Source organism: Hyperolius riggenbachi, chromosome 3 (genome assembly GCF_040937935.1).
Source record: "Hyperolius riggenbachi isolate aHypRig1 chromosome 3, aHypRig1.pri, whole genome shotgun sequence".
Classification (NCBI taxonomy): Eukaryota; Metazoa; Chordata; class Amphibia; order Anura; family Hyperoliidae; genus Hyperolius; species Hyperolius riggenbachi.
This window is the reverse complement of record NC_090648.1, coordinates 173,523,839-173,546,559: the sequence shown is the minus strand read 5'-3', so window position 1 is coordinate 173,546,559 and position 22,721 is coordinate 173,523,839. Positions and strand designations below refer to the sequence as shown.

General features: G+C 40.7%; 1 protein-coding gene across 1 annotated transcript in view; it reads right to left on the bottom strand.

Annotated features, from left to right (window-relative positions):
• Positions 1–3,040: 3,040 nt before the first annotated feature.
• The window catches only part of STRC (stereocilin), a 58,869-nt gene continuing 39,188 nt past the window's right edge, over positions 3,041–22,721 (bottom strand). Inside the window, exons 15-27 of the mRNA XM_068273575.1 lie at positions 22,556–22,679; positions 22,399–22,472; positions 20,951–21,086; positions 19,043–19,242; positions 17,456–17,546; positions 14,900–15,074; positions 14,110–14,279; positions 11,953–12,108; positions 11,599–11,741; positions 11,095–11,243; positions 9,019–9,116; positions 3,627–3,774; positions 3,041–3,162 (exon numbers count right to left, since the gene is read on the bottom strand). Of these exons, the coding sequence (XP_068129676.1) occupies positions 3,086–3,162; positions 3,627–3,774; positions 9,019–9,116; positions 11,095–11,243; positions 11,599–11,741; positions 11,953–12,108; positions 14,110–14,279; positions 14,900–15,074; positions 17,456–17,546; positions 19,043–19,242; positions 20,951–21,086; positions 22,399–22,472; positions 22,556–22,679 (1,741 nt within the window). The 3' untranslated portion in view covers positions 3,041–3,085. The remainder of the gene's footprint in view (positions 3,163–3,626; positions 3,775–9,018; positions 9,117–11,094; positions 11,244–11,598; positions 11,742–11,952; positions 12,109–14,109; positions 14,280–14,899; positions 15,075–17,455; positions 17,547–19,042; positions 19,243–20,950; positions 21,087–22,398; positions 22,473–22,555; positions 22,680–22,721) is intronic.

Below are 22,721 nucleotides of genomic sequence, written 5' to 3'. Positions count from 1 at the left end.
CTGGCCCACTCACGGAGCTCTGCTGTGATATTGATAGCAGAGCAAGTGGGCTGCAGCAACAGGAGAGCGGTCCAATCAGCGAGAGTGAAGGGTCTGTGCCGTGTGACATCAGTAAGCCCTGTTTTTAACCAAAAAGTCTCTGGTCCTTAAGGGGCCAAAGACTACTGGATAAGAAAGGGGTTAAGTAAGGTTTAAATCATAAATAATGTACATAACAAAATCCAGGTTATAGAAGTACAAGATTGATGAGTGTAAATATATATCCAGAAATATACTCAATTTAAAGGAAAGAACAGCAATGGTGTGTTGAGTGCTCACGTAATCAATATTAAAATTAATTAACATAATGAAAATCAGCTAAGCACAATCACTGATTCTAAACGCATGATCCTACTTTTAAAATATAAAAATTGTAGGAGTAAGGAAAAAAGAACAAATTGCCAATTGGAAAAGTGCAGTCCTAACCATCACTTGATAAGAGAAACTAATGTGATCACAGGCCTGAAATAAAATAGGGAGTGCTAGAGGTGGAAAAAAAAAAGAGAGAATGAAATATGAACTGCCACAGGTTGGAAACAAAAAAAGTGAACCTCAACTTGTATTAGGCAAAATAAAACAGTGCAATCAGCCACCTAAAGAGATCATTGCTAAGTATAACAGCAGTGGCAACTGGAGAAATCAGCGTGTCAATTGGGACAAGAATAATAGGAGTACATATTGCTGCTTACCTACCAGGAATGGCTGAAAGACATGGAGTCCCCGGTAAGGTGGCCATTAATGATACAATTTCCTGAACGATCGTATATGAACGATTCTTCATATGAACGATTCTTCATATGTAAATGATTGTTTGGGACTACTAATGGACAAAACCCTCCTATCCAATACGATCAGATTAATTAAATCGATCCGAAATTGATTCTCTTTTTCCAAGGGTAACTTCTCTGGAAGGACTGCATCAAATATAAAATTTGTGATGCTTTAGTCAATTCAGTTTTACTAACAAAGATAAATCGAACAGGGGGAACTAGGACTTTGAACCGTTATGGTCCTTTGACTAGTCTCTTCATTATCTATTATTAGTTATTATTAGTTTAAGGTACGAAAGACCACAAACCTTTATTGTGTATAGATATGTTGCTCATATGTTAATGCATGTCTACATGATTGGAGACAGGCAGCAGCTTGTCCGGCTTGTGACTGAGGCCTTTCTTCTTCAATTCCTTTTTCTCCTAAGTTTTCTACTAGGTGATATTTTCACACCTTATCAATAAAATACAGCTACTTTTTGGTACTTTTTATTATTGTTATTTTAAACAGAGGATGAAAAATGATCTCCTGGGAGAAACAGTGAATCGAACAAGGGCCCGAGAGTCATTGTGCTATGGTATCCATAGCTTTCCGCTTTGTATTCCCCGCACACAGGCTACATAAGTAATAAGTATTATACTGAAGTACTATACTATGGGAACTGTGTCAGTAGAATATATGGAGACAGGTTATTTCTGCTTCGCTGAATATGCGTTTTCCGTTCAATGTCTCACATGGTGGTTTTGAAATTTCCCATACATTGTTATTTCTCACATGTATTTTAAAATAAGTAGTAGGATGTCCGTGAAAATGACAATTATCTCTAGTGACAGGACTCTATAAAATCAGTTAATGCATCACTGTGGGAAGGAGAGTCCCTCTGACCTGCAGGGTCACGCAGTCTATGCCAGAGCAGTAGTAATTGAGTCACAGATGTTTCTGACAGAAAGGCTGTCCCGTGTTTCTCATCCCTCACAGTGGGGTCTCTATAGGTTCTTTTATATTAAGGCAACACCAGTCTGTGGAATTGGTATGACCAGTGCTGCTCATTACAGAATCTGCTAGCTCTGACAGGAAAAAGCAGGCCAGAGTGTCTCTGAAGACAGAGGAGAGAACAACCATATAAACAACACATGCAGTACTTGAGTCACATGTCTAGATATGTGTTGCACAGCATCTTCAAGCATTAAAAGCCTCTTCTCAGGACTACAATTACAGAAAGCCTCATTCATCAAATGTATTCAAGATCCATAAAGAACATAGAACATGGATCATCCGATTTCAAAACAAAAGCTGCTCCTTACAAGCAAATGCTGTTATAGTTAAATCCATTATCAAATGTGATAAATACGTTCAGAATAAATGAAGTGACTCTGATTAACAAACGTAATTTCATGTTTGTCAGTTTAGGGCCCTTTCACACTACATCCATTGTGTTGCAAAATAATTCTGCATGCCAACTCAGTGCCCATACAATTCAATACAGTTCACACTTCTGTGCTGTACCAGATCACATTAACTCACTTCATGAAGGTTTTGAATTAAAGTCTATGTCCAGCAGGGCAGAATATACCACAAGGCACTGTAAGCAGATGCCTATAGGCACCTGATTGTCTAAAGGTGGCTCACTCCTCTCTCCTAGTGCCTCCTTACCTCCTTCCCTAAGCAGAATCCTGAGCACAACTCTTAACATTCCACTGACAAGATCTCCCTTCAGTTGGGGGCAAAACTAGCTACTTAATACTGTGGGTACCTCTGGCTACCTAACGCTAAAGGACACTGGTAGCTACCTATGACTAGCAAGGGAACTAAGGGAGAAGTGGCAGCTGGGCCAGCCAGCACACTTGTGGTGTGGTTCAGCAGGTGTTTGTAGGTTCATGGAGGGCGAAGTCTAGGGTGCCAGGACATCTGTGCCTATAGGCTCCTGTGATGGAAATCTGGGCCTGATGCCCAGTCTTCATTGCAGTTCACACTCAACATAACACATGCATTTTGCAATGCGCACAGTGTGAATCCAGCCTTAGGGGAGTCAGAAATGGAAGTTGTGTGTTCAATATGTTGACTTGCAGTGTAGTTCTGGCATTTTTAATAACATTTTCTTCTAATAAGCAAATGAATGGTAAGTATTGAAAGTACATGAAGAGAATAATAAGCTCAGTCACATGCAGTGTTCTGTATTTAACTTTAGAGTAAATTTTATTAAAAATCCAAATAGGATTTATAAGCAGTGTTTTACAAAAATATTTAATAACATGCCACCAATTAGGCAGGGTGCTCAGAAGATTAGGATGAGTAATGTCATGGCATGTACAGCAGGCATCCAGGTAACGAGGACTCCCATATTGTTCTCTCCTGGAAAACAGATGACAAAACGTGTGTTAAAGGGCAGTTAAACTGTAGTGAGAAGTATATGGAGGCTGCCATATTTATTTCCTTTCAAATAATACCAATTGCCTGGCAGCCCTGCAGATCTATTTGGCTGCCGTGGTGACTGAATCACCCCAGAAACAAGCATGCAGCTGATCTTGTCAGATCTGACAATTATGTGAGAAACACCTGATATGCTGCATGCTTGTTCAGGGTCTATGGCTAAAGGTATTAGAGGCAGGGGATCAGCAGGATAGTCAGGCTACTGGTATTGCTTAAAAGGAAAAAATATGGCAGCCTCCACATCCTTGTCTTTTAAATATATTTTCTGCAGAGTCTGGATCATACATTTTCACTAGATGACCCAGAATCCATGTCGGATGTAACTCATATACTTTTACGTAAAAGTAAATAAAAGATATTAAGGTATATAAAGGTAAATACTTTACCTCGAGGGTCTTGGTAAACATCACCTTCATACTGAGCACTGGAAATAGCCTGACGCTGCTGGCTGCTAAGATATTCATACTGCTCAGAAGTGACGGCCATAGCCTGATCACTGGTGAAGGAGGCGAGCTGAGCTGGACTGAACACAACCTGCCAAAAGAAGCATCCAGTCAAAAAAGTCAGTGAATGTTCTATACAGTGAAATCTCATTACTCGTTAACTCCATGGGGAACATGTTGCCTTGGTAACTTAAAGGACGACTATTGCAAAAAAAAAAATGTTTTTAATTTAAAATACGTGTGTATTAGCTCCACATTTGTCCCACAGTAAAATGCACTAAGAAACGACTTTTTTCTTATATCCCTGTCACTCACAGTAGGCAGTGGAAATGTGAAAGGTCTGACAGATTTTGGACTAACCCATCTCCTCACAGGAGCTTCTCAGGGATCCCATTATTTTCTGGATGGCAGTGATACACTACAATAGTGTGCACAGGAGGAAACTGGTTTTTCAGCACCATTGTAAAAGTCTGACTCACTAAATCAAAGTATAGGAGTCGACTTATACATGAGTCATGGGCAACACTGAGCACACTGAGTAATGTGTGTACTATTAATGACATTCCCATTTGCAGCAATTCACACTTTCTTGATAAAGGGAATGCCAAGAAAGCACAGGTCTGAAAGTCTTGGACACAACAATTAACAAGTAAAGGGACAGCGGGGAAATACTGGGCTGCAGGAAGGGGAGTGAATAATTGCTGCACTTGGGGGCCTGGAGGAGTTATTGGCTGCACTTAAGGGACAGGAGAGGTTAATGGCTGCAATACTGTATGCAGTGCAGTCATTAACCCCTCCTGGGCCCCAAGTGCAGGTGTTAATTCTTCCTAATCCCCACGTGAAGCCATTAACTTTGCTGGGTAGACTTATACTTGAGTCAATAAAAAATTCCAGCTTAAGAGGGTCAAATATTGGAGTCAACTCATACAAAAGGTCAACTTGTATTCGAGTTATATACGATGTCGACTTGTATTCGAGTGTATACGGTAACACACAAGTATTTTACTTTTTACACATTTTCGCAATAGTGGTCCATTAAGGACCAGAGCCCTTTTTTATTTTTTGTTTTATGGTCACTCAATGAGAAATCGGTACTGTACACCAAATGGTCACCAAAAGGATTGAGTCCTGATGTACGCATGTACGCACCTTAAGGCTTAACTAGTGCCTACACTTTACCCAGTGGTACAATTTTAGAATAAATACAAACACTGAATTACCGTTCAGTGGCAAAATGATTTTGCTTTGTCGCAAATATTTACTGTACTTTACACTTTGGTGAAGATCTTGCTTTTGACACAAAATGTATTTGACCCATTTCAACCTCTTGTCTCTAAAGTTGTACATATGCAACTGTGGAGATTTTCATTGTGTAACAGGACAGTAGGTACTGAGATAGCCTTCCCAGAGCTCCATAGCTTCTCAAATATCTGCAGATGTATGCAATACCTCTGTGTTTAATTAAGGAAAAGGATTTGTGCTTTGCATCTCTGCACTTTTTGCAGTAACTAGTAAAAGTATCTGCTTGACGCGTCTTAGTACCAATAGAGAGCTCCTATCCCAGCACAAAGCACATCACCAGACTCCGCCTGCCACCTCCCCTGACTGAGAGTGATTAACTGTGTGTGGGCAGTACTGAAACTACTGTTCAGCCGTTCCTCCCTGTTTAGTGTGCAATGAAACATGTAACCTCAAATTCTCACATTATGTCAGTGTGTTTATAAAGAAAACATGTTTACACCTCATCTTTCTGCCTGCAATAAACAACATTTTTCTTTTTTTATAAACACACATGGATGTTGAATGGTAAATACTTTTTTACACACTGAGCAAGAAGGAACTAGACAGGGATTATTAATGATGAAACTCTTCAGAGCTGCAGTGCTGGCCACAGAGTTATTATCTGTTAGACACATGCAGATGCTGGGTGGGTTCAGTGGGTTACAGTGAAACACTGCCTGGTGCCCTTTCCGAGTTTTACCCTTCCTCATGTGTGCAATGATGGTTTAAGCATTAAACTTTAAGGGATGAGTTTTTACAGCTCACAGACTGCTATTCAGTCTAAGCTACCTCTGACATTCACACAGGAGGCCAATTTTGTAAACCCTGCTTGCCAGGCAATAGCACATTAACAATGCAAAAATGGTTTATGTGCAATGCAGACAATGATATATTCCACATTATATGCATTCAAAAATACAAGACTTTAAGTAAACCTATTTGTGACAAGCTCACACACTTGATATGTAATGCATACGTTATTAGATCCAAGCCAGTTAACACTATTTTAACCAGTGCATTGGCTCATGTAAACATGTAAAATAGTGAAATGTTATGTGTGATTATTTTAGAAAACCATATGCAACTATCCCATTTTACAGCCTGTTCATGGTATGCTGATTTTCCTTGCAGCCCAGCAACTGCACTGGGTTTATTGAAATGTTCAAAAGGAGCCTTTGCTGAGAAAATCAGCGAATCTCCAAGTGTCTTAAACTGCCAGTAATACATAAACCCATCAGCAGGGGCTTCAGTAAATGCTACTTAGCAGATGTACCATGTCCTTTTAAACAGAGCAGCACAGTGTTTTCGCCAATTAAGTTTAGTGTGCATATTCTCCATTAAATGCTGAGATTAGGTTACTAAAGCATCTGCTGGATATGTTATGTTGCAATTGTTTCATGCAAGGTGTGCACTTAATTCTACTTGTAGGACATACCTAATAAAACATAACCCCTATGATCGCACAGCATTTTTGTGCTTACTGATACATTTATAAAGAATGAGTAGATTACAATCACATGCTTTTGAGACAACTAAAGTCTCTTCATCAGGTATAATGTACACACAGTTTAAAGTGAACCCGAGGTTAACGCTGATCTTGTCAGTTCTGTCAGTATTGTCATAAACACCTGATCTGCTGCATGCTTGTTCAGGGTCTGTGGCTAAAAGTATTAGAGGCTGAGGATCAGCAGGACAGCCAAGTAACTGGTATTGCTTAAATGGAAATAAATATGGTAGCCTCCATATCATTCTCACCTCGGGTTCACTTAAAAGTGTATGTTCATACTGACAAGCACGAATGTGCATAGTACAGAGCACAGGATGGGCAGGGGATGATATCACTGCTTTCTTTGTTGGAAAGCCTTAAAGTAATCCTGAAGTAAAGGGAAAAATAAAAAGGTATGCATACCAGCTTAATCTCTAAAATCCTCAGACTCTTGCTGCCTGCTTATTGTGTATTGTGTGTAAATGTATTGGCACCGTAAATGCATTATTGGACCATTAGATCAGATTGACCTAGATTTTCCTAGATTTTCCATCCTGTCAGATAGATCAAATTGATCGAAATCGATCAAAATCTGCCACAAATCGATCGATCGACTGATTCAAAAGAATCAATTTCCAATAGATCATTTCAATCCAATCTATCGATTGATGGCTGAAATCGACCAGTGTATGGGCCCCTTTACCATCTTTCCCTATCTATTTTAGTTCATAAATTTTTTCCCCTTATCTGTTTATTCCATGAATTATCTCTTATCAGGATTATCTCATGAATTAGTTTTCCTTATCTGTTTTTTCACCTTATCTCCTTATCTATAAAATCTTTTAATCATCAACCCAAAAATTATTGAAAATAAAGTGAAAAAGTTTTATGGTTAAGCTGATCTATTGTATTTTATTTTTTTTAGTTTTACTTGAAAAGCACTGAAAGTTGAACTGAAACATATATAAGGAGAGTTGGCCTACTACATTAAATATTTTGTGAATCAACCATATTTTCTGCACCTGACCTTGAAGTAACTAACATGGTGAACATAACATGTTTTCAAGGTTAATCCTGTCTCATAATTTTATTTTTGCTGCCGTTTGTTGCCTCTATAGGAGGTGCAATCTTGATGACAATATCATTATGCTGAAAATCACAGCAATTTTCAGACTGAAGCTCAGTTACCTAAGTCATTACTGTTACCTAAACTGTAAAGGTGGTCATACATCAGGTGATGATGGGTAGATACGACAAGAGACAAATCTCTCTCTGATCAATTTGAGAGAGATCTGCCAGCTGCCAATACCTGATGCTGGCAGATCTCTCTCAAATCGATCAGAGAGAGATTTGTCTCTTGGTCAAATCTGTCCATCATCACCTGATGTATGTCCACCCTAACAGTTTAGGTAACAGTGATGATATATGCTGGAATCTCTTGGGAATTGGCCGAGTCCATCGTGTCTGCTGCCTCACCGCTGTTCCCCTAGAGTATAAAAGTAGATGTGTGAAACACATTACCTGTCCTGTGCTATCAGCAGTGCTGGTTAAAGGAAACCAGAGCTAACAATTAAAAGAAGTTTTATACATACCTGGGGCTTCCTCCAGCCCCATCTGAACGGATGACTCCCACGCCGCCGTCCTCAGCCTTCTCCTCCTCGACCCCGGGTCCTGTAACTTTAGCCAGTCATGGCCAGTCTGCGCAAGAGAAGTGCGCCCTCTATGTATCTCTCCAGTGTCTGCTGGAGAGTTAAGTAAAGAGTGCACTTCTCTTGCATCAGACTGGCGGCGACCTTGGGCAAGACACCCTAACACTGCTACTGCCTATAGAGCGCATCCTAATGGCTGCAGCTCTAGCGCTTTGAGTCCACCAGGAGTAAAGCGCAATATAATTGTTCTGTGTCTTGTCTGTGTCATGGTGCCCATCTGTCTTCCAAATCCACCGCTCTTCCATTAGCCCTATACATGCCACCGGCAAAGCACATGTGTGATGTCACACACACGCCACGTGCGGAAGATGGATAGGCATCGCGACACAGGACAGGTAATGTATAAATGCACACATACATGTAAATTTATACACTGCGGGAAAAGCGACGGGGTTTTCCCTCCAATCAGCGGGAGGGAAGGAACACAGGCGGGGAGCACCAATATAGAGGAGGCGGGGGAGTGGCAGTGACAGACACTCACAGGTAAACAGCCTACTGGCGACATGCTGTGTGTCGCTAGCATGGCGGTTTTTGTTACAGGGGACAGCAGAGCGCAGAGGGGTCCTGGGGGCACACAATAGGCAACAGAGGCTGGTGATAGTGTGTACTACCAGCCTCTGTGCCCTGCTAACTTTATTAAATCCCACCTCGGGTTCTCTTTAAGGGTTGATAACAATAGAATCTTCTTATTTTGGTTTGAATGAGATACATATATCTTTTTTACAGGTGCAAGGTATTCTTTAACCATAAATAAATGGCTCCTTAGCATAACATACATGGGAATGGGATTAGCTTCTGGTTCATAAAAAACAAAGATGATATATTTGTTTTAAACGGACAAAGATAAACATTTACTTACTGAAAATTTGGGAGCTGGAATGAGGGATATTGCAGGAGGCGTTAATCCTTGAATCTGATCTCTTATCAGAGATGACAGCACGATGTCCGGAAGACCAGCTAATGTCACCAAAAGACGTAGATGAAAAGAACAGAGTCATGCTTTGTTATATACAAATCTTATTTTCCTGTGTTGAGTGAAATCTGCCACGTGTCATTCTTTTAACATTTAATGGGATGCTGGTTACTGACAAATATGTCCAGAATCACCCAAGAGCTGTGCCCATCACTGGAGTCATACAGAGTAAACAGATGCATGTAGATAGAATGCAGCTGTTGTCACACGAATCAGTGCAATTACTGGCATAGACCTCAATGGCTGTGATAATAGCCACATTCTTTGTGCCGCTGAAGATCTATTCATCCTGGTCCTTAGCAACAGCCTGGGCATACTGTTTCAGGCAGAATTTGTGGATTATAGCTGTATTACTTCACTTTTGCCATCAATAGAAAGGTTGGGTATTATGTGATACTCCTTTCATTTGCACAAACAGTACTTTTTTGAAGGATTAGCTTTCAGGCGTAAAAAGTGCATTTATCATATCCATAGACATACAAAGAAAGCTTACAAAGTTAAGTTGTTCTCCCCTTCAAAAAATTACTGATAGCAAACATAACAAAAAAGAAGTATCACATACAGTATATAAACTAAATTTACAGTAGGGTTAATACTAGGGTGACTATGAATATTTTTATGTATCCAGGTTGCGTACTTGTAAAAAAGGTGCTTGGATATTGCTGCTAGTAGAATACAGAACCCTCCCTCTACTGATGTCTACCCCTAAGACTCCCCCTGGTGGTGCTTAACATTAACCCCCTCCCTCTGTGCCTAACCTTAACTCCCCTGTGATGCCTAACCTTACCCATAAGGACTCTCCCCCTCTCCTAACACTAAAGACCCCGGCCTCCTAACCCTAACCCCCAATATTTTCACCTCACAAGGCGGCTATGTTAAAAGCCACGATTAGTGGCTATTAGTGGTAAATAGTGGCTATAAATGACTAAAGAGCAGTTATAAACCTTGGGTGCGTCCTGCCGCAAAAAATGACCTGCTTTGATCCAGGTTACGGTATATGTAGCGAATATTAGTTGGTTTTAACTTTTAAGACTCTGCTCAGTAACAGCGATGTTCTCACAAAGATATGGAAATACGTTTAAAGTTCTTTTCAGGAGAGACTGATTTCATACTGTTGTGTACTTATTACCTCACTGCTTCAGTTAGGCAGGGTGGTATCTGGAGTAAGTGACTGTATTCCCTTTACAGATGTACATGATGCAGATTTTTCTTCTCATCATTTAAACATAGAAGCTACACAATAGGTGATGAAACATGTTGTAAAATACTTAAAGGGCCACTGTCAGGCAAAAGTGTAACATTTAAAATAACACATGCAAATAAGAAGTACATTTTTTTCCAGAGTAAAATGAGCCATAAATTACTTTTCTCCTATGTTGCTGTCACTTACAGTAAGTAGAAGTCTGACAGAACCGACAGGTTTTGAGCCAGTCCATCTCTCGATAGGGAATTTTCAGCATGGCCTTTATTCTTTATAAAGACACTCCTTGAAAAGGTTTTTTTTTATAAATATGCTAGCCACCCTCCCTACTTGCTGCAAAGTTTTTTGGCAGTTGGATGGAGCCACTGGCATTTACTAAGTGCTTTTGAAAAAAAATAAACCACTGAGAATTCTCCATGAGGAGATTAGCTGGTCTAAAACCTGTCGGTTCTGTCAGATTTCTACTACCTACTGTAAGTCACAGCAACATAGGAAAAAAGTAATTTATGGTATTCATTTTACCCTTGGAAAAATGTACTTCTTATTTGTATATGTTTATATGTACTTTAAATTTTATGATTTTCGCGATAGTAGTCCTTTAATAAAAATAAAAAAAATACTCAATACTCAATAAATGGCTAACAGAGGAAATAAATATTTTTTACTATGTGAGTTTGAAGTATTTACAAATACAATTCGAACTCAACTGCTAATTAGAAACATCTACTAAACATCATAAGGCCTTTAAGAGCATAATTCACCTGCAAGTGTCCCAATTTCAGTGAAGATCTCTGGGCCCCATCGGCTTACCACCCCAAATGCTGAGCTGGATGTCAACAGATCTGCCAGGATTTCCATCTGAGCCTCAGAGCACTTCAGGTTCAGAGCTCCCAGAAATACGGCTGCCTGGCTACAGTGGGCAAACACAGGTGTCTGGCTGAGAAAACACTGCTGATAACATTTAAGGGCTTAATTTTAGTGCTTATTACGTCTGTTTGTTTTGCAGCTGAACAAAGCAGATTTTACATCAGACTTTCAAGGTCAATGTTTCAAGTTCAGACTTAATATGAGACTCCGTTTTATGCTATTAATGTTCTATTTACCATAAGTTAAACACATACAATTAATTAGCTTATAGGTTCTTTTAAGTTGAGGTTTACTTTGAGTTTCTGGTTTCTAACTACCACACCAAACTGAGACCTCCATTATTTATTGATGATAATCATAAAAGGCATAAAGTAAGAAGCACATCCTAACAAACTAACCTGAACTCCTGAATGTTCAGTTGTTTTAGCTCCTCTACTACCAGGCCACAGAGAAAGTGTCCAAGAGCTGTTAGTTCCATTAGATCCAGATCTGCTGCCACTTTCTTGTGCTTTCTGAGAATGTTCAATACTAATGTCTTCATCTATAGGTAAAGCTCATGTTATTTAACAACAGGCACAAAGCACACATCAGAAAAGCAAATTATTATGGTTCCAGCCACTGCTTTAAGAGTAAACAGTTTTGAATTTAGAATCATCCAAAGAAAAAATCTGCAGCATAAATACATTCAAATAAAAAAATAAATGAATAAGTAATCATTTCCTATTCATAAGAGTAATATTTAAAGGTCTGACCTGTTTATATGTCCAGCTGTTCATTCTGCCAAGGAATGACACAACTGACCAATCAGATGTATCCATCTCCTGCAAGTCTTTGTCAGTCATGTGAGTGATAAGGTGTCCCATCTGTAGAATCTGAACCAGACTCATACTCTTCACAGGGCCAAATATCTGTGGCAGAAGTAGTATAAACAGTCATTGTAAATTCAGAAATAATACAATGTTATTTTAACCTGGTAATATTCAGCTTTCCGATAAAATATACTATATATAGTTTAATCAGGGTACGCACTCATTAACATTTGTGAGCGGAATGTGAAATGCAGCATACATTCTCACATCGCATATGAATGTTCTTCAGGGAGAGACCGCAGCTGCCAAATGTTCAACTTCCTGGCAGTGTACCTTGTGCACACACTGCACTGCATGCTGGGAGATGTAGTCTGTGGATCCAACTACATCTCCTGGCAGCATACGCGAGACACTGCCAGGAAGTTGTAAATTCGGCTGCAGTTTCCCTGAAGAACATGGCGGATCTCATACAGACCGGGGGCCAGAGGAGCAGCACCCCCTTAAGAAAGTAGTGAGGCTCACACCAACACACTTCACAGAATGTATTTATCTGAATAATCTGTCAAAGGATGAGAGACAGGCTCTAAAAGAATTACAAGATAACCCAAATATTGTTGAGTGGCTGGATAGTGTACTGGTTAAGGGCACTGTCTTTGACATGGGAGACCAGGATTTGAATCCTGGCCAGGCAAGACTCCTTAACACTGCAGGGTGGCCTTTTGAGCACGTCCCAGTGGCTGCAGCTCTGGAGCACTTTAAAGCCCGGCAGTAGAAAAGCACTATAAACATTTTTAGAGATTATCTCTTTATTATCTTGGTCTGGTATTTTTTTAGCCATGCTTTAGCCAAGGACCAGGTTGGGTTTTCACAAACATTTAGAGCTTTTCTAACGTTCTGACATCCTTATTCTTTGTTTCTGTGCTTGTAGGTATCTTCTCAGCCATGCTGGTGTAGAGTGTTAATGGCAATCAGCCTGTGTTCCAGTGGATAGTGGTAGTCATGGGGAAGTAAACTGACCTGCATGGGTAGAATTTGAATAAATTTCTATGTCTAAGCATTTTCACTCTTTCTGATGTAGCACCAGGTTGTCTTCAAATTCAGCAACACACTGAGATAGATCTGTGTACATCCTAAGGATCCAACACATATACACACTCAAAGCAACTTGGTGTATGCAACCCACTGTGCTGAAGTATACTAATATTTATACACTGGACTGAAAGAAAGAAATCCATGTAAGCAGGGGCGTAACTAGGCCCCACCGGGCCCCCCCTGCAGATTTTCAGAGCGGGCCCCATTTCCCCCTCCCCCCTGGGGCCCGCTCGGAGTTTTGTGGGTGCTGGAGGGGTGGCAGCATGAGGGGAAAGCCTTGCCCACAGTCGGCGGGGAGAGGGGTAGTTCCCCCCTCTCCCTCACCTCAGGGCTCTCCCCTCTGCGCTCCCCTCCAGCTCGTAAGTGTGTGGGGCTGTGGTGGGCAGCGGGCAGCGGCGGGCAGATACATACCTGCTTCCGTGCGTTCCATCGGAGACTTCTCCCTCTAGCGGCTGACGTCACTTCCGGAAGTGACGTCAGCCGCTAGAGGGAGAAGTCTCCGATGGAACGCACGGAAGCAGGTATGTATCTGCCCGCCGCTGCCCGCTGCCCACCACAGCCCCACACACTTACGAGCTGGAGGGGAGCGCAGAGGGGAGAGCCCCGAGGTGAGGGAGAGGGGGGAACTACCCCTCTCCCCGCCGACTGTGGGCAAGGCTTTCCCCTCATGCTGCCACCCCTCCAGCACCCACAAAACGGCCCCAAGCGGGCCCCCCCCCACGGGCGCAGGGGCTGCAGGGCCTATTCCTACGCCCCTGCATGTAAGCACCTAGACCAACACAGTGGGCTGACTCCATAGCTCATGAAGTGGAGAGGTGCCTAATTTGGAGAGAGAAGAAAACTGGTTCAAAAGACAGTTGAACTGAAGAGTCAAGGGTGATGAAACATCTTCAGAAAAGGGCGCTCATCTGAAGCCACTTTAACTTTCCTTTGTATATACCATGATCTGGATAAATCACAACCTTCACAGAATGATTACACAATTTTGAAAAGTGCAGCATGCTTTACCTGTTTGACTTTTGCCAGAGCAGCCTTTGCCTGATCAGCTGAAAGCTCGCTATCCTCCGTGATTAAGTTCAGGCAGCCTTCAAACTCCAGCAGTGACATGCCACCAATCTGAGCTGCTGTCCATGCTGAGGGAAATGTCACTCTCATGTCTGGACAGCTAGGAATTGGTTCTGCACAGAAACAAGTAGCATCACAAACAGGTTTACATAAGGACAGCAAAACAAGAGAGCATTTCACCTGCCACAGGATTGGAAGCACACTGCCACGCTTTGATTGAATCACTTGGAAAAACTCAACAGTATATTGTCAGCAGCCAGCCAGTGGAGTGGCAGCAGAGATTTGCCCTGATACAGGAAGAGAGCAGCCCGTAACACGCACCCCCTCTAGCGTTAGCACCGGTAATATTACCATCTGCATACCGGCACTTTGTGCATCAGGTCCCATATTAAGTACCGACCATACCTGGATCATTAGGCCATAGAGCTCACCTAGAGATCCCCCCCTCCCCCCTCATGCCATGCAAACTGGCAAAAAACTCACACTGTGGTTGCCATTGGAAAGCCAGTTTGGGGACTCAATATCTTGGGATTATTATAAATAAGATGCTGGGAGAGCCAGTGTAAAATTTGCACAAGGTTATGTCTGGGTGTAACATCAGCATTAAACTAGGCTCAGTTAAGCCTCTGTGGAGAAAAATCAGTTCTGCTGTTGTGCAAATGCCTAAATCCTTCAACTTAAATGGAGCAGTCAGCATGAAAAGACACATTATGGAAAGAGCAGATAATCCTACCTCGGCTTGTCCGGAAACCATTCTTAGTCAAAGCTGATGTCAAGAGCTTTCTGTTCCTCTTTGCCTTGTCGGTGATCTGAGAGCTTTGTCTAGTACAAATAAATCCAATCTCACTTTTTTCCCATTCTCTCTGACTTTCCAGCAGCCACTCCAGAGTCGCCCTTCCCAGCACATCCTGTAAAAAGCCAAAATAACCATTTACTAAACATTAACATCCCAGCTTGTTGTACAAGAGGTAAAAATACTGTAGGTCTTCACTCAATAATGCCCTCCATTTGGCAGTTCAATGATTCAGAATAGTAAGAGAATGCATTTAACTCATTCATGGTACTGTCATCGAGGATAAACGGTGGAGTTACAGGCTGGGGCTTTCCACACACTCCATACATAAGTGAATGCTGCTGACAGCTGGCCAACCAGGAACTTACATAACCCAGCAGCTAAACACTTGATGGTGGCCTGTCGGTGATAGACCAACTAAAGAAGAGCCCAAAGCCTCACCAGGACTTACACCAGAGCTCATCACATACAGACTAATTGCCCCTTATAGCCTGATTGTCTGAATAGCCAGGAGGCAGCCTTCTCTGATACATAAAACTAACCTGGAAAAGGCTGTATGTTATAACAATATACTGTGCATAATGATTTGCTGTCATTTATGTTTTTTTAATTTGATGCAATTTTAGTCCATGCATAAAGTGTGTTCTTGTGGTTGTTAAGTTGAAAATAACATTTAGCTTTTACCCACGTTAATCTCAAACAACATTCCCTTTATATACGTGGAGATGGACAGCAGTCCTGTAGTTAACTAGTGGTCAATGGCGTAGCAATAGGGGGTGCAGAGGTTGCGACTGCACCAAGTCCTTGGGCCAGAGGGGCCCCAAACAGCCCTTCCTCAATTGCAGTATTAGCTCTCTATTGGTCCTATGCTGGTAATAATCACTTCTATAGATCCTTTGATTAGTAGTAATCATTAACAAACTGGGGACCACAGCTGGTTAGCTACGCCACTGCTAGTGCTAGTATATAGAGGTCGAACTGTAATTTCTGTTACTATTTATATGGTCCCAAATGACTATGTCAGTCAAGCAAACTCATGTCATTAGTAACACAAACAAAACATTGAAATAATAATTGCCACATTTTTAAGCTATAGGCCATTCTGAACGATAGAGTAAAATAACTGGATTAGCATTCCATTGAACTGATGGGTATAAGAACTATGAAAACTGTGCAGGAATACTTGTCACCAAAGCCCAAGTCATAGCAGAAAGAATCAAATTTTACAAAAGAAACCAAAAGAATTAGACTTTTTCTGCTTTTGCAGCAGATTTACAGAAACTGGCCGAGCATGATGATTAAGAGGAACTTAAAGGACAAGCGTAGTGAGAAGAATATGGAAGCTCCCTTATTTGTTTCCTGTTAAACAATACCAGTTGCCTGGCAGCCCTGCTAGTCTATTTGGTTACAGTAGTGTCTGGATAACACCAGAAACAACCATGCAGCTAATCTTGTCATATCTGACAATGTTGTCAGAAACACCTTATATGCTGCATGCTTGTTCAGGGGCTATGGTTGAAAGTATTAGAAGCAGCGGATCAGCTGGGCTGCCAGGGAACTGGTATTGCTTAAAAGGAAATAAACATGGCAGCCTCCATATTCCTCTGGTTACAATTGTCCTTTAAAAGGCAGCTTTGTTTGTGGGTTATACAGTGAGAGCATACAGAAAGTTGCTGATATAAGGTGACATTGCCCTATTAGTGAGGACTGCTGCAAGATCTGCTGGCCAAAGGACATCCTGGAATCTCTGGTAAAGCTGAAATGGTGCAGATTGTGCCAACAGATATCCATAAATTCAGTTTGGACCGGTTGACAAGTCATAATCCTGCTAGAGATGTAAACAAGACTGCTATCATGTTTAAAAGGGAACTTCAGCCTACACAAATATACTGTCATTAAATTACATTAGTTATGTTAATTAAAATAGATAGGTAATATAATCTCTTACCCACCCTGTTTTTAAAGAACAGGCTAATGTTTGTGATTTCATGGGGGCAGCCATCTTTTTGGATGAAAGGAGGTAACAGGGAGCATGAGACACAGTTCCAACCGTCCTGTGTCCTAATCACCCCTCCCAGCTGTGCTCTAAGTTACAAATCTCAAATTCAAAATTACAAAAAAAATATGCACAAAAAAAAAGCAGAACGAGAACAACAACATCAGAAATCCCATCATGCTTTGCACAGCATCAGGGGAAAAATGCCTGAGCAGTTTTCTTCTGTGCAGCTAAAAATGAGGCAAGAAAAACAAAGTTCTGATGCTGTGAAACTGTTAAAGAAACACCAAGCCTTTTCAGTGCTGCTGGGTAGATTTTTAGTCTGTAGGGTCACTTTAAATGTGCTTATTTTGTTAAAGTTTTTAGTCAAGATTCAACAGGGAACTGAATGTGTCCTGTTTACAATATCTCCACTATGGTGACCTGATGATCTCTGGACAGGTGTTAGTAATTTAGGTCTAAATACTATTTGTCATCACTGGACAGAATCACACTCTCACCTTAGGTATACAGTTAATGTTTTCTGGCGTCAGCAGAAAAATCAGTCTTCCAATTTGTTGTACATGTTTGTGCGTCCATTTACCTGGATGTCTGAAGTAGTAAGTGAGATTTTAGTAATGTATATGCACAACTTACACACAACACATATAATTAAAGTAAATAAATAATAATAATAATTAAAAATAAAAAAAATAAAAAAATAAAAATATATATATATATATATATATATACAGAATATAGGTAAATAACAGGGGTTCAACGTTTTCTTCACTAGCATGGCCAAATGCAAAATGCAATCCTTACTTCTTTTTGAACTAGAAGAGAATTATATCTGAAATCAAAACTTAAACATTTTTGGATCTTGAATGTGGGTGTGTACAGGCATCTAATTTTGAGTGATGAGAGCTTTCCTACACAATCTGTTGTATTCGCAATTTGCTGGCCTTCATACTACATGGAAGTGGTAACATTTGCCAATCAAAGACCAATCGAAAGTAGATGCGTGTACAGTATGCACTCTTACCTTTTCTCAATAGACTAAAACACATATTTTAGTTTGAGAGGGAGGCAGGTGCCCCAAAAAATATAAAAACACTTAAAACAGTTTAAAAGGTAAAAGGAACTTACCTCAGGATGACACATACGGTAGTTTAGGGTAAAAAGGAGGGTTTTTTTGGGTTTTTTTTTTACAAATAAACACCTTAACTATGTGCCATCATGACAATAGGTTTTGGGACCTATCCATTTTAAGACATGTACATCTGCAAGCGTGATCAGATACATCATACCCAAAGCTTACTGCATATACGGTGGTTGCCGTTAAGCAACTTAGGTTTGTAGGTACCACTTTCATTGGTCTTATTTATGCCATTTGCATAACATACCACACCATAAGGGGCTTCTGGCCTCCTCTGTGTCTTTTTCCTCTTTCTGGAAGATCCCTGGTTTTTAAGACCTCCGGGATAATTTAATATGACCTGCTGAAGAATCATCGATTTCTTTCAGCTTTGTACAGTATAGTGCAGCACATTTGGGGGTCCTAAGCCAGAGATAATTTCTCTATATATGCTTACTTTTTGCCCAATTTATATTAGTACTTATATTTGTATACCCACCAATATTAGTATTTTTTTGTTTTTTTGGTGTTTTTAAAAAGTTTAAATAGATAAGGTATAAAATGGAAGGAGAGGTAACTCATATGATAAGCTTGGTAATTCGACTCCATTACATTTGCTTTCATCTACTTGTTTAGAACCCAAACTAAAAGATTCCAGTGCCTAAATTTTCCTTTTATATGTGGTCGGAAAGTTTATGCATCCAAATAGTCACTTATAGCCGCTAATTGTGGCTGTTAACATGGGAGCCTATGGCTGCACTCAAAGTACCGAGGCGCCTCCAGCGCCCAAATTACCTGATTCAGCCATGGAATTTCACATATGGATTTTTATATGTATGACATGTCACATGCACAGCTTGATGCGTGTATAAGAATAGTAGATTTTGCTTTGTAGTTGACTGTCTATTCTATTGTAACCTTCAGCATTGCACAGACATTGTGTTAGGTAGGAGGTTTTTATTTCATATACCCCAGCATGTCATCTTCCACTAGGATCTGCCCCAGATGTCCACTGAACTCCTCAGACATACAATACATCTTCAGCTCATCCAGGTGGAGGATCAGATGTTTCCTGTTAATGAGATGAATGTTTTCTTCTCCAATGAACCCAACCAATGGTCCCAACATCTCCAACTCTTCTGCTGTTACCTCTCTGTTATTTGGGATTTGCTGAAATAATAAAGCAAAGTAAATTCATGGTATAACCTACAGAAAACTCTTCAATTCAGTAGTATGGTAAATTGACCTTCTATCCATTAAATAAAAGCATCTGAGCGGTGTACTTAGACTATATGATTTGAATGAAGTCTAAGTAACCTTAGGCAAGGCCTTAGTCGCCTCCAAATTGGAATTTTAAGGAAAAGTAATAGCCGCTAGTGTTGTCCGGATCATGAACGATTCGGATCTTTGATCCGAATCTATTTTGTGAGTCGAATCATCTGAATCATCAAAATGAGTGATTTGGATCACAAAAGGGGCGGGGCCAGGAGCGACACGCCCCCCTCTCAGCGGGCAGCGGGGTCCTGGAAGCAGAGCAGAGATGGATCACTCTGTTGAAGGGGAGGCAGCCGTGCAGGGACAGGTAGTTGGGAGAGGGGACATGGGTGCCACTGCCAGATATGTGTAGAGCACACATACTGGCTATAATATGCTGCTCATTATAGGCTGCCTGTTCCGTAGTTGTGCACAGTGAACACATTGGAAGCGTTTGGCTCAGCTCAGCACAGCTCAGTAACTTTGCAGGCACTGTGATTGCAGGGCAATATGATCCTCCTGCACTCGCTCTAAACAGCTGCACTTTTCTTCTGGGAATGCTTTCTTTCACTGTGCGACGTTTGCTTTCAGACTATACAGATGAACATATAGGTGAAATATATGTAAAGCTATGATTGCAGCATGTGGGTATTGTGTGCAAACAAACATTTCTGCTCTCTGCTCGTCCCTCCTCCCTTCTCTGTCCACTCCCTGCCCTCTGTACATCTTCTCCCCTTCTCTGCGTGTCCACCTCCCTCCCCTTCTCCTGTCCTGCTAGTCATTTCATCCCCGAATGCTTCCATTGTAAAATGATCCGAGATTCGGATCAAAGATTCGGATCTTTTCAATGATCCGATTCGAATCATCCGGATCATTGAAAAGATCCGAACTTCCCATCTCTAATAGCCGCATATGTAATGTATTTCAGTGGTACCTCAATTAATTTGTGATCATTTTCAAAAATTCATTTGCAATTTTTCCACATTTTAAATTCAGATGGCAGCTCTTTTTATTTCATGTACCAGTAATTTAGCTTCATTGGTGTTTATGAATACCCCACCTCTTGTGCTCCCCTTACCCCTCTCCCTCCATATTCCTTTAGATTGTAAGCTCACAAGGGCAGGGCTCTCTCACCCTTTTGTTCTTGGAATTTGTTACTTTAGTCACTGTTAATACCAATTCGTATTTTGTATATTGGTGTATACCATTGTCTGTATTGTTACGTACCCCATGATTGTTTCTTTGTACAGCACCACAGAGCATGTTAGTGCTTTATAAAACAACAACAATAATAATAATAATAATAATAATATAGTATAACACATTTTTTCACCAATAATTTGTAAACTGAAAGATCTTTTCTTGATAGTTGCCCAGAGACTTGTTGGTAAATGCAGTAACTATGAAGGAAGCGTTAGGTTACAACATCTAACTTGCAATAGCAAATTCTGCTTTTTTTCCCCAAAAATATCCTCCTACAACATGCTTAGCGGTAACAGGATCAGAGCAAGCTTTGACGTTAGAGTAGAACATTCATGTGCACTTGTGGTATTGTAAGTGCCAAACACATTGCACTGGTTTACATAAAAATGATAAAACAGCAATGTTCATCATTGTTTCTTACCAAGGCATGCAGTGCTCTTTGTGCTAGCACAGATTTCTTATATGGGGGGAGTTCCATGAAACTTTTTGGGTATTTATGGGCATACTCCAGGAACAACTTCAGTGAGTTATTAGAAAGTCTGTCAATCAGCTTCACTCTAGATAGAAAACAATCAAAAAATAAGATTACTAATATTACTGTGATTATGTTGTCCAGATATGTATACTATCCTGTAAAAGAAATCCCACATGCTTATAATAGTAAAATGATTCTGTATTAAGTTTCTCAGCTTCCCTGTTGGTCACTGAAGCCGTCCAATGCATTAAATAAGCAATAGGAAGGTAAGAAAAGTCAAATAGGAGCAGCCTCTTCCTGACACCTGTTTTGGGCATAGCTTTGGAACAAAAATAATTTCATCAAGCGCCTTTTAATGGAAAATAGCCTCATACTTTATTACCATATGTTTGATTTATCTTGCCCACATCCTGGCATTTAGTGGTACTTTTCAACTTGGGCAAATTTTTGGACAATATATGCATCACTGTTCATACTACAAGCATGGGGCTGGCTGGCTGGCTGGCTTTTACAGAAGTCCTACTGCAAGCATTTTGGTCCTGCTGTATAGTAAGGATGATACCATTTTTGATTGCTAACATAGTAAAATAATCTACTGCTACTGTATAGTAATCTGACCTTTGCTTGAGTCAGTGAAAGACTGCCAGTGCCAGTGAAACAAAAAGGGATGTACACACTGAAAATTGGCAAAAACATCACAATCGCTAAGTGCTAGCCATTGCAAATTTTCAACGATTTATCAGTGATTATTAGCAATAGCTCCTGAAATGCTACATGCAGTGCTTTTGTGATCTCAACACAGTGTGAGTGCTCCCATAGGAAGACACTGCACTAGCGATTTTCCGATCACCAGCGATTGTCAATCGCAACAAAATTGCCCTTCAGTGAGAAACAGCCGTTAACAAGCATCAGTCAGCACCTGGTAAGTGTATGTATTGTAAATTGTGTGAAGCACAAATAAAGGTGTACAAGTTGTTCCAGCAGTGTTCAGCTAGTTGTGGGGAGAAGCCGAGAGACGTCTCTCCCTGCCGTGCGGCAAAGTAGGGGGATATAATAAATATATTCCCCTACTGATAACCTAGTTTGTCCCTCTATTGACATAATTCGGGTTTCGGCTATTGCCAACCCACAAATGACATTGATTCCCCTCGGCGACACTGTCGCCATAGTTTACATTACGGTCTATGTTAGTGCCCTAGGCAGGCACTACATGGCTCAGAGCTGGCGCAGAGAACATCAGTCTCGCATATAAAGTGTAGGTGAAATACAAAGACTCCTTTACACATGTTACAATTAGTGGTCTCTGACTGGATTATTGAATACTTAGTGTGGTTGTTCTATACATATGTGTACAAAAATCACAAAAGTGCACTTGCGGGAGATCAGTGACAAACTCAGGCCCCATCCAGCCTGCGTCTTCCCAGGATAGCTCCGGGTGCGTCTCAATTTCCTCCAAGATGCACTTCCTCTATGAAACATGAGCACAGGTAACTTAAAGCAGGAACCAATGTCAATACAACTAAACTGTCAAAATCAGGTAATATTTCTTACAAGACTTTTGCGCAAACCACTAGGGATTCCTTGGAGATATTTCACCACATCCCTGATATCTGAAAGAGAGTTAAGCTGCTGCAGGTTGTCACACTCAATCCCATTAGCCAAGGTACCGAGAGTCCTATTTGCAAAGGAATTTGGGAAAAAATAATTTAGTCCATTG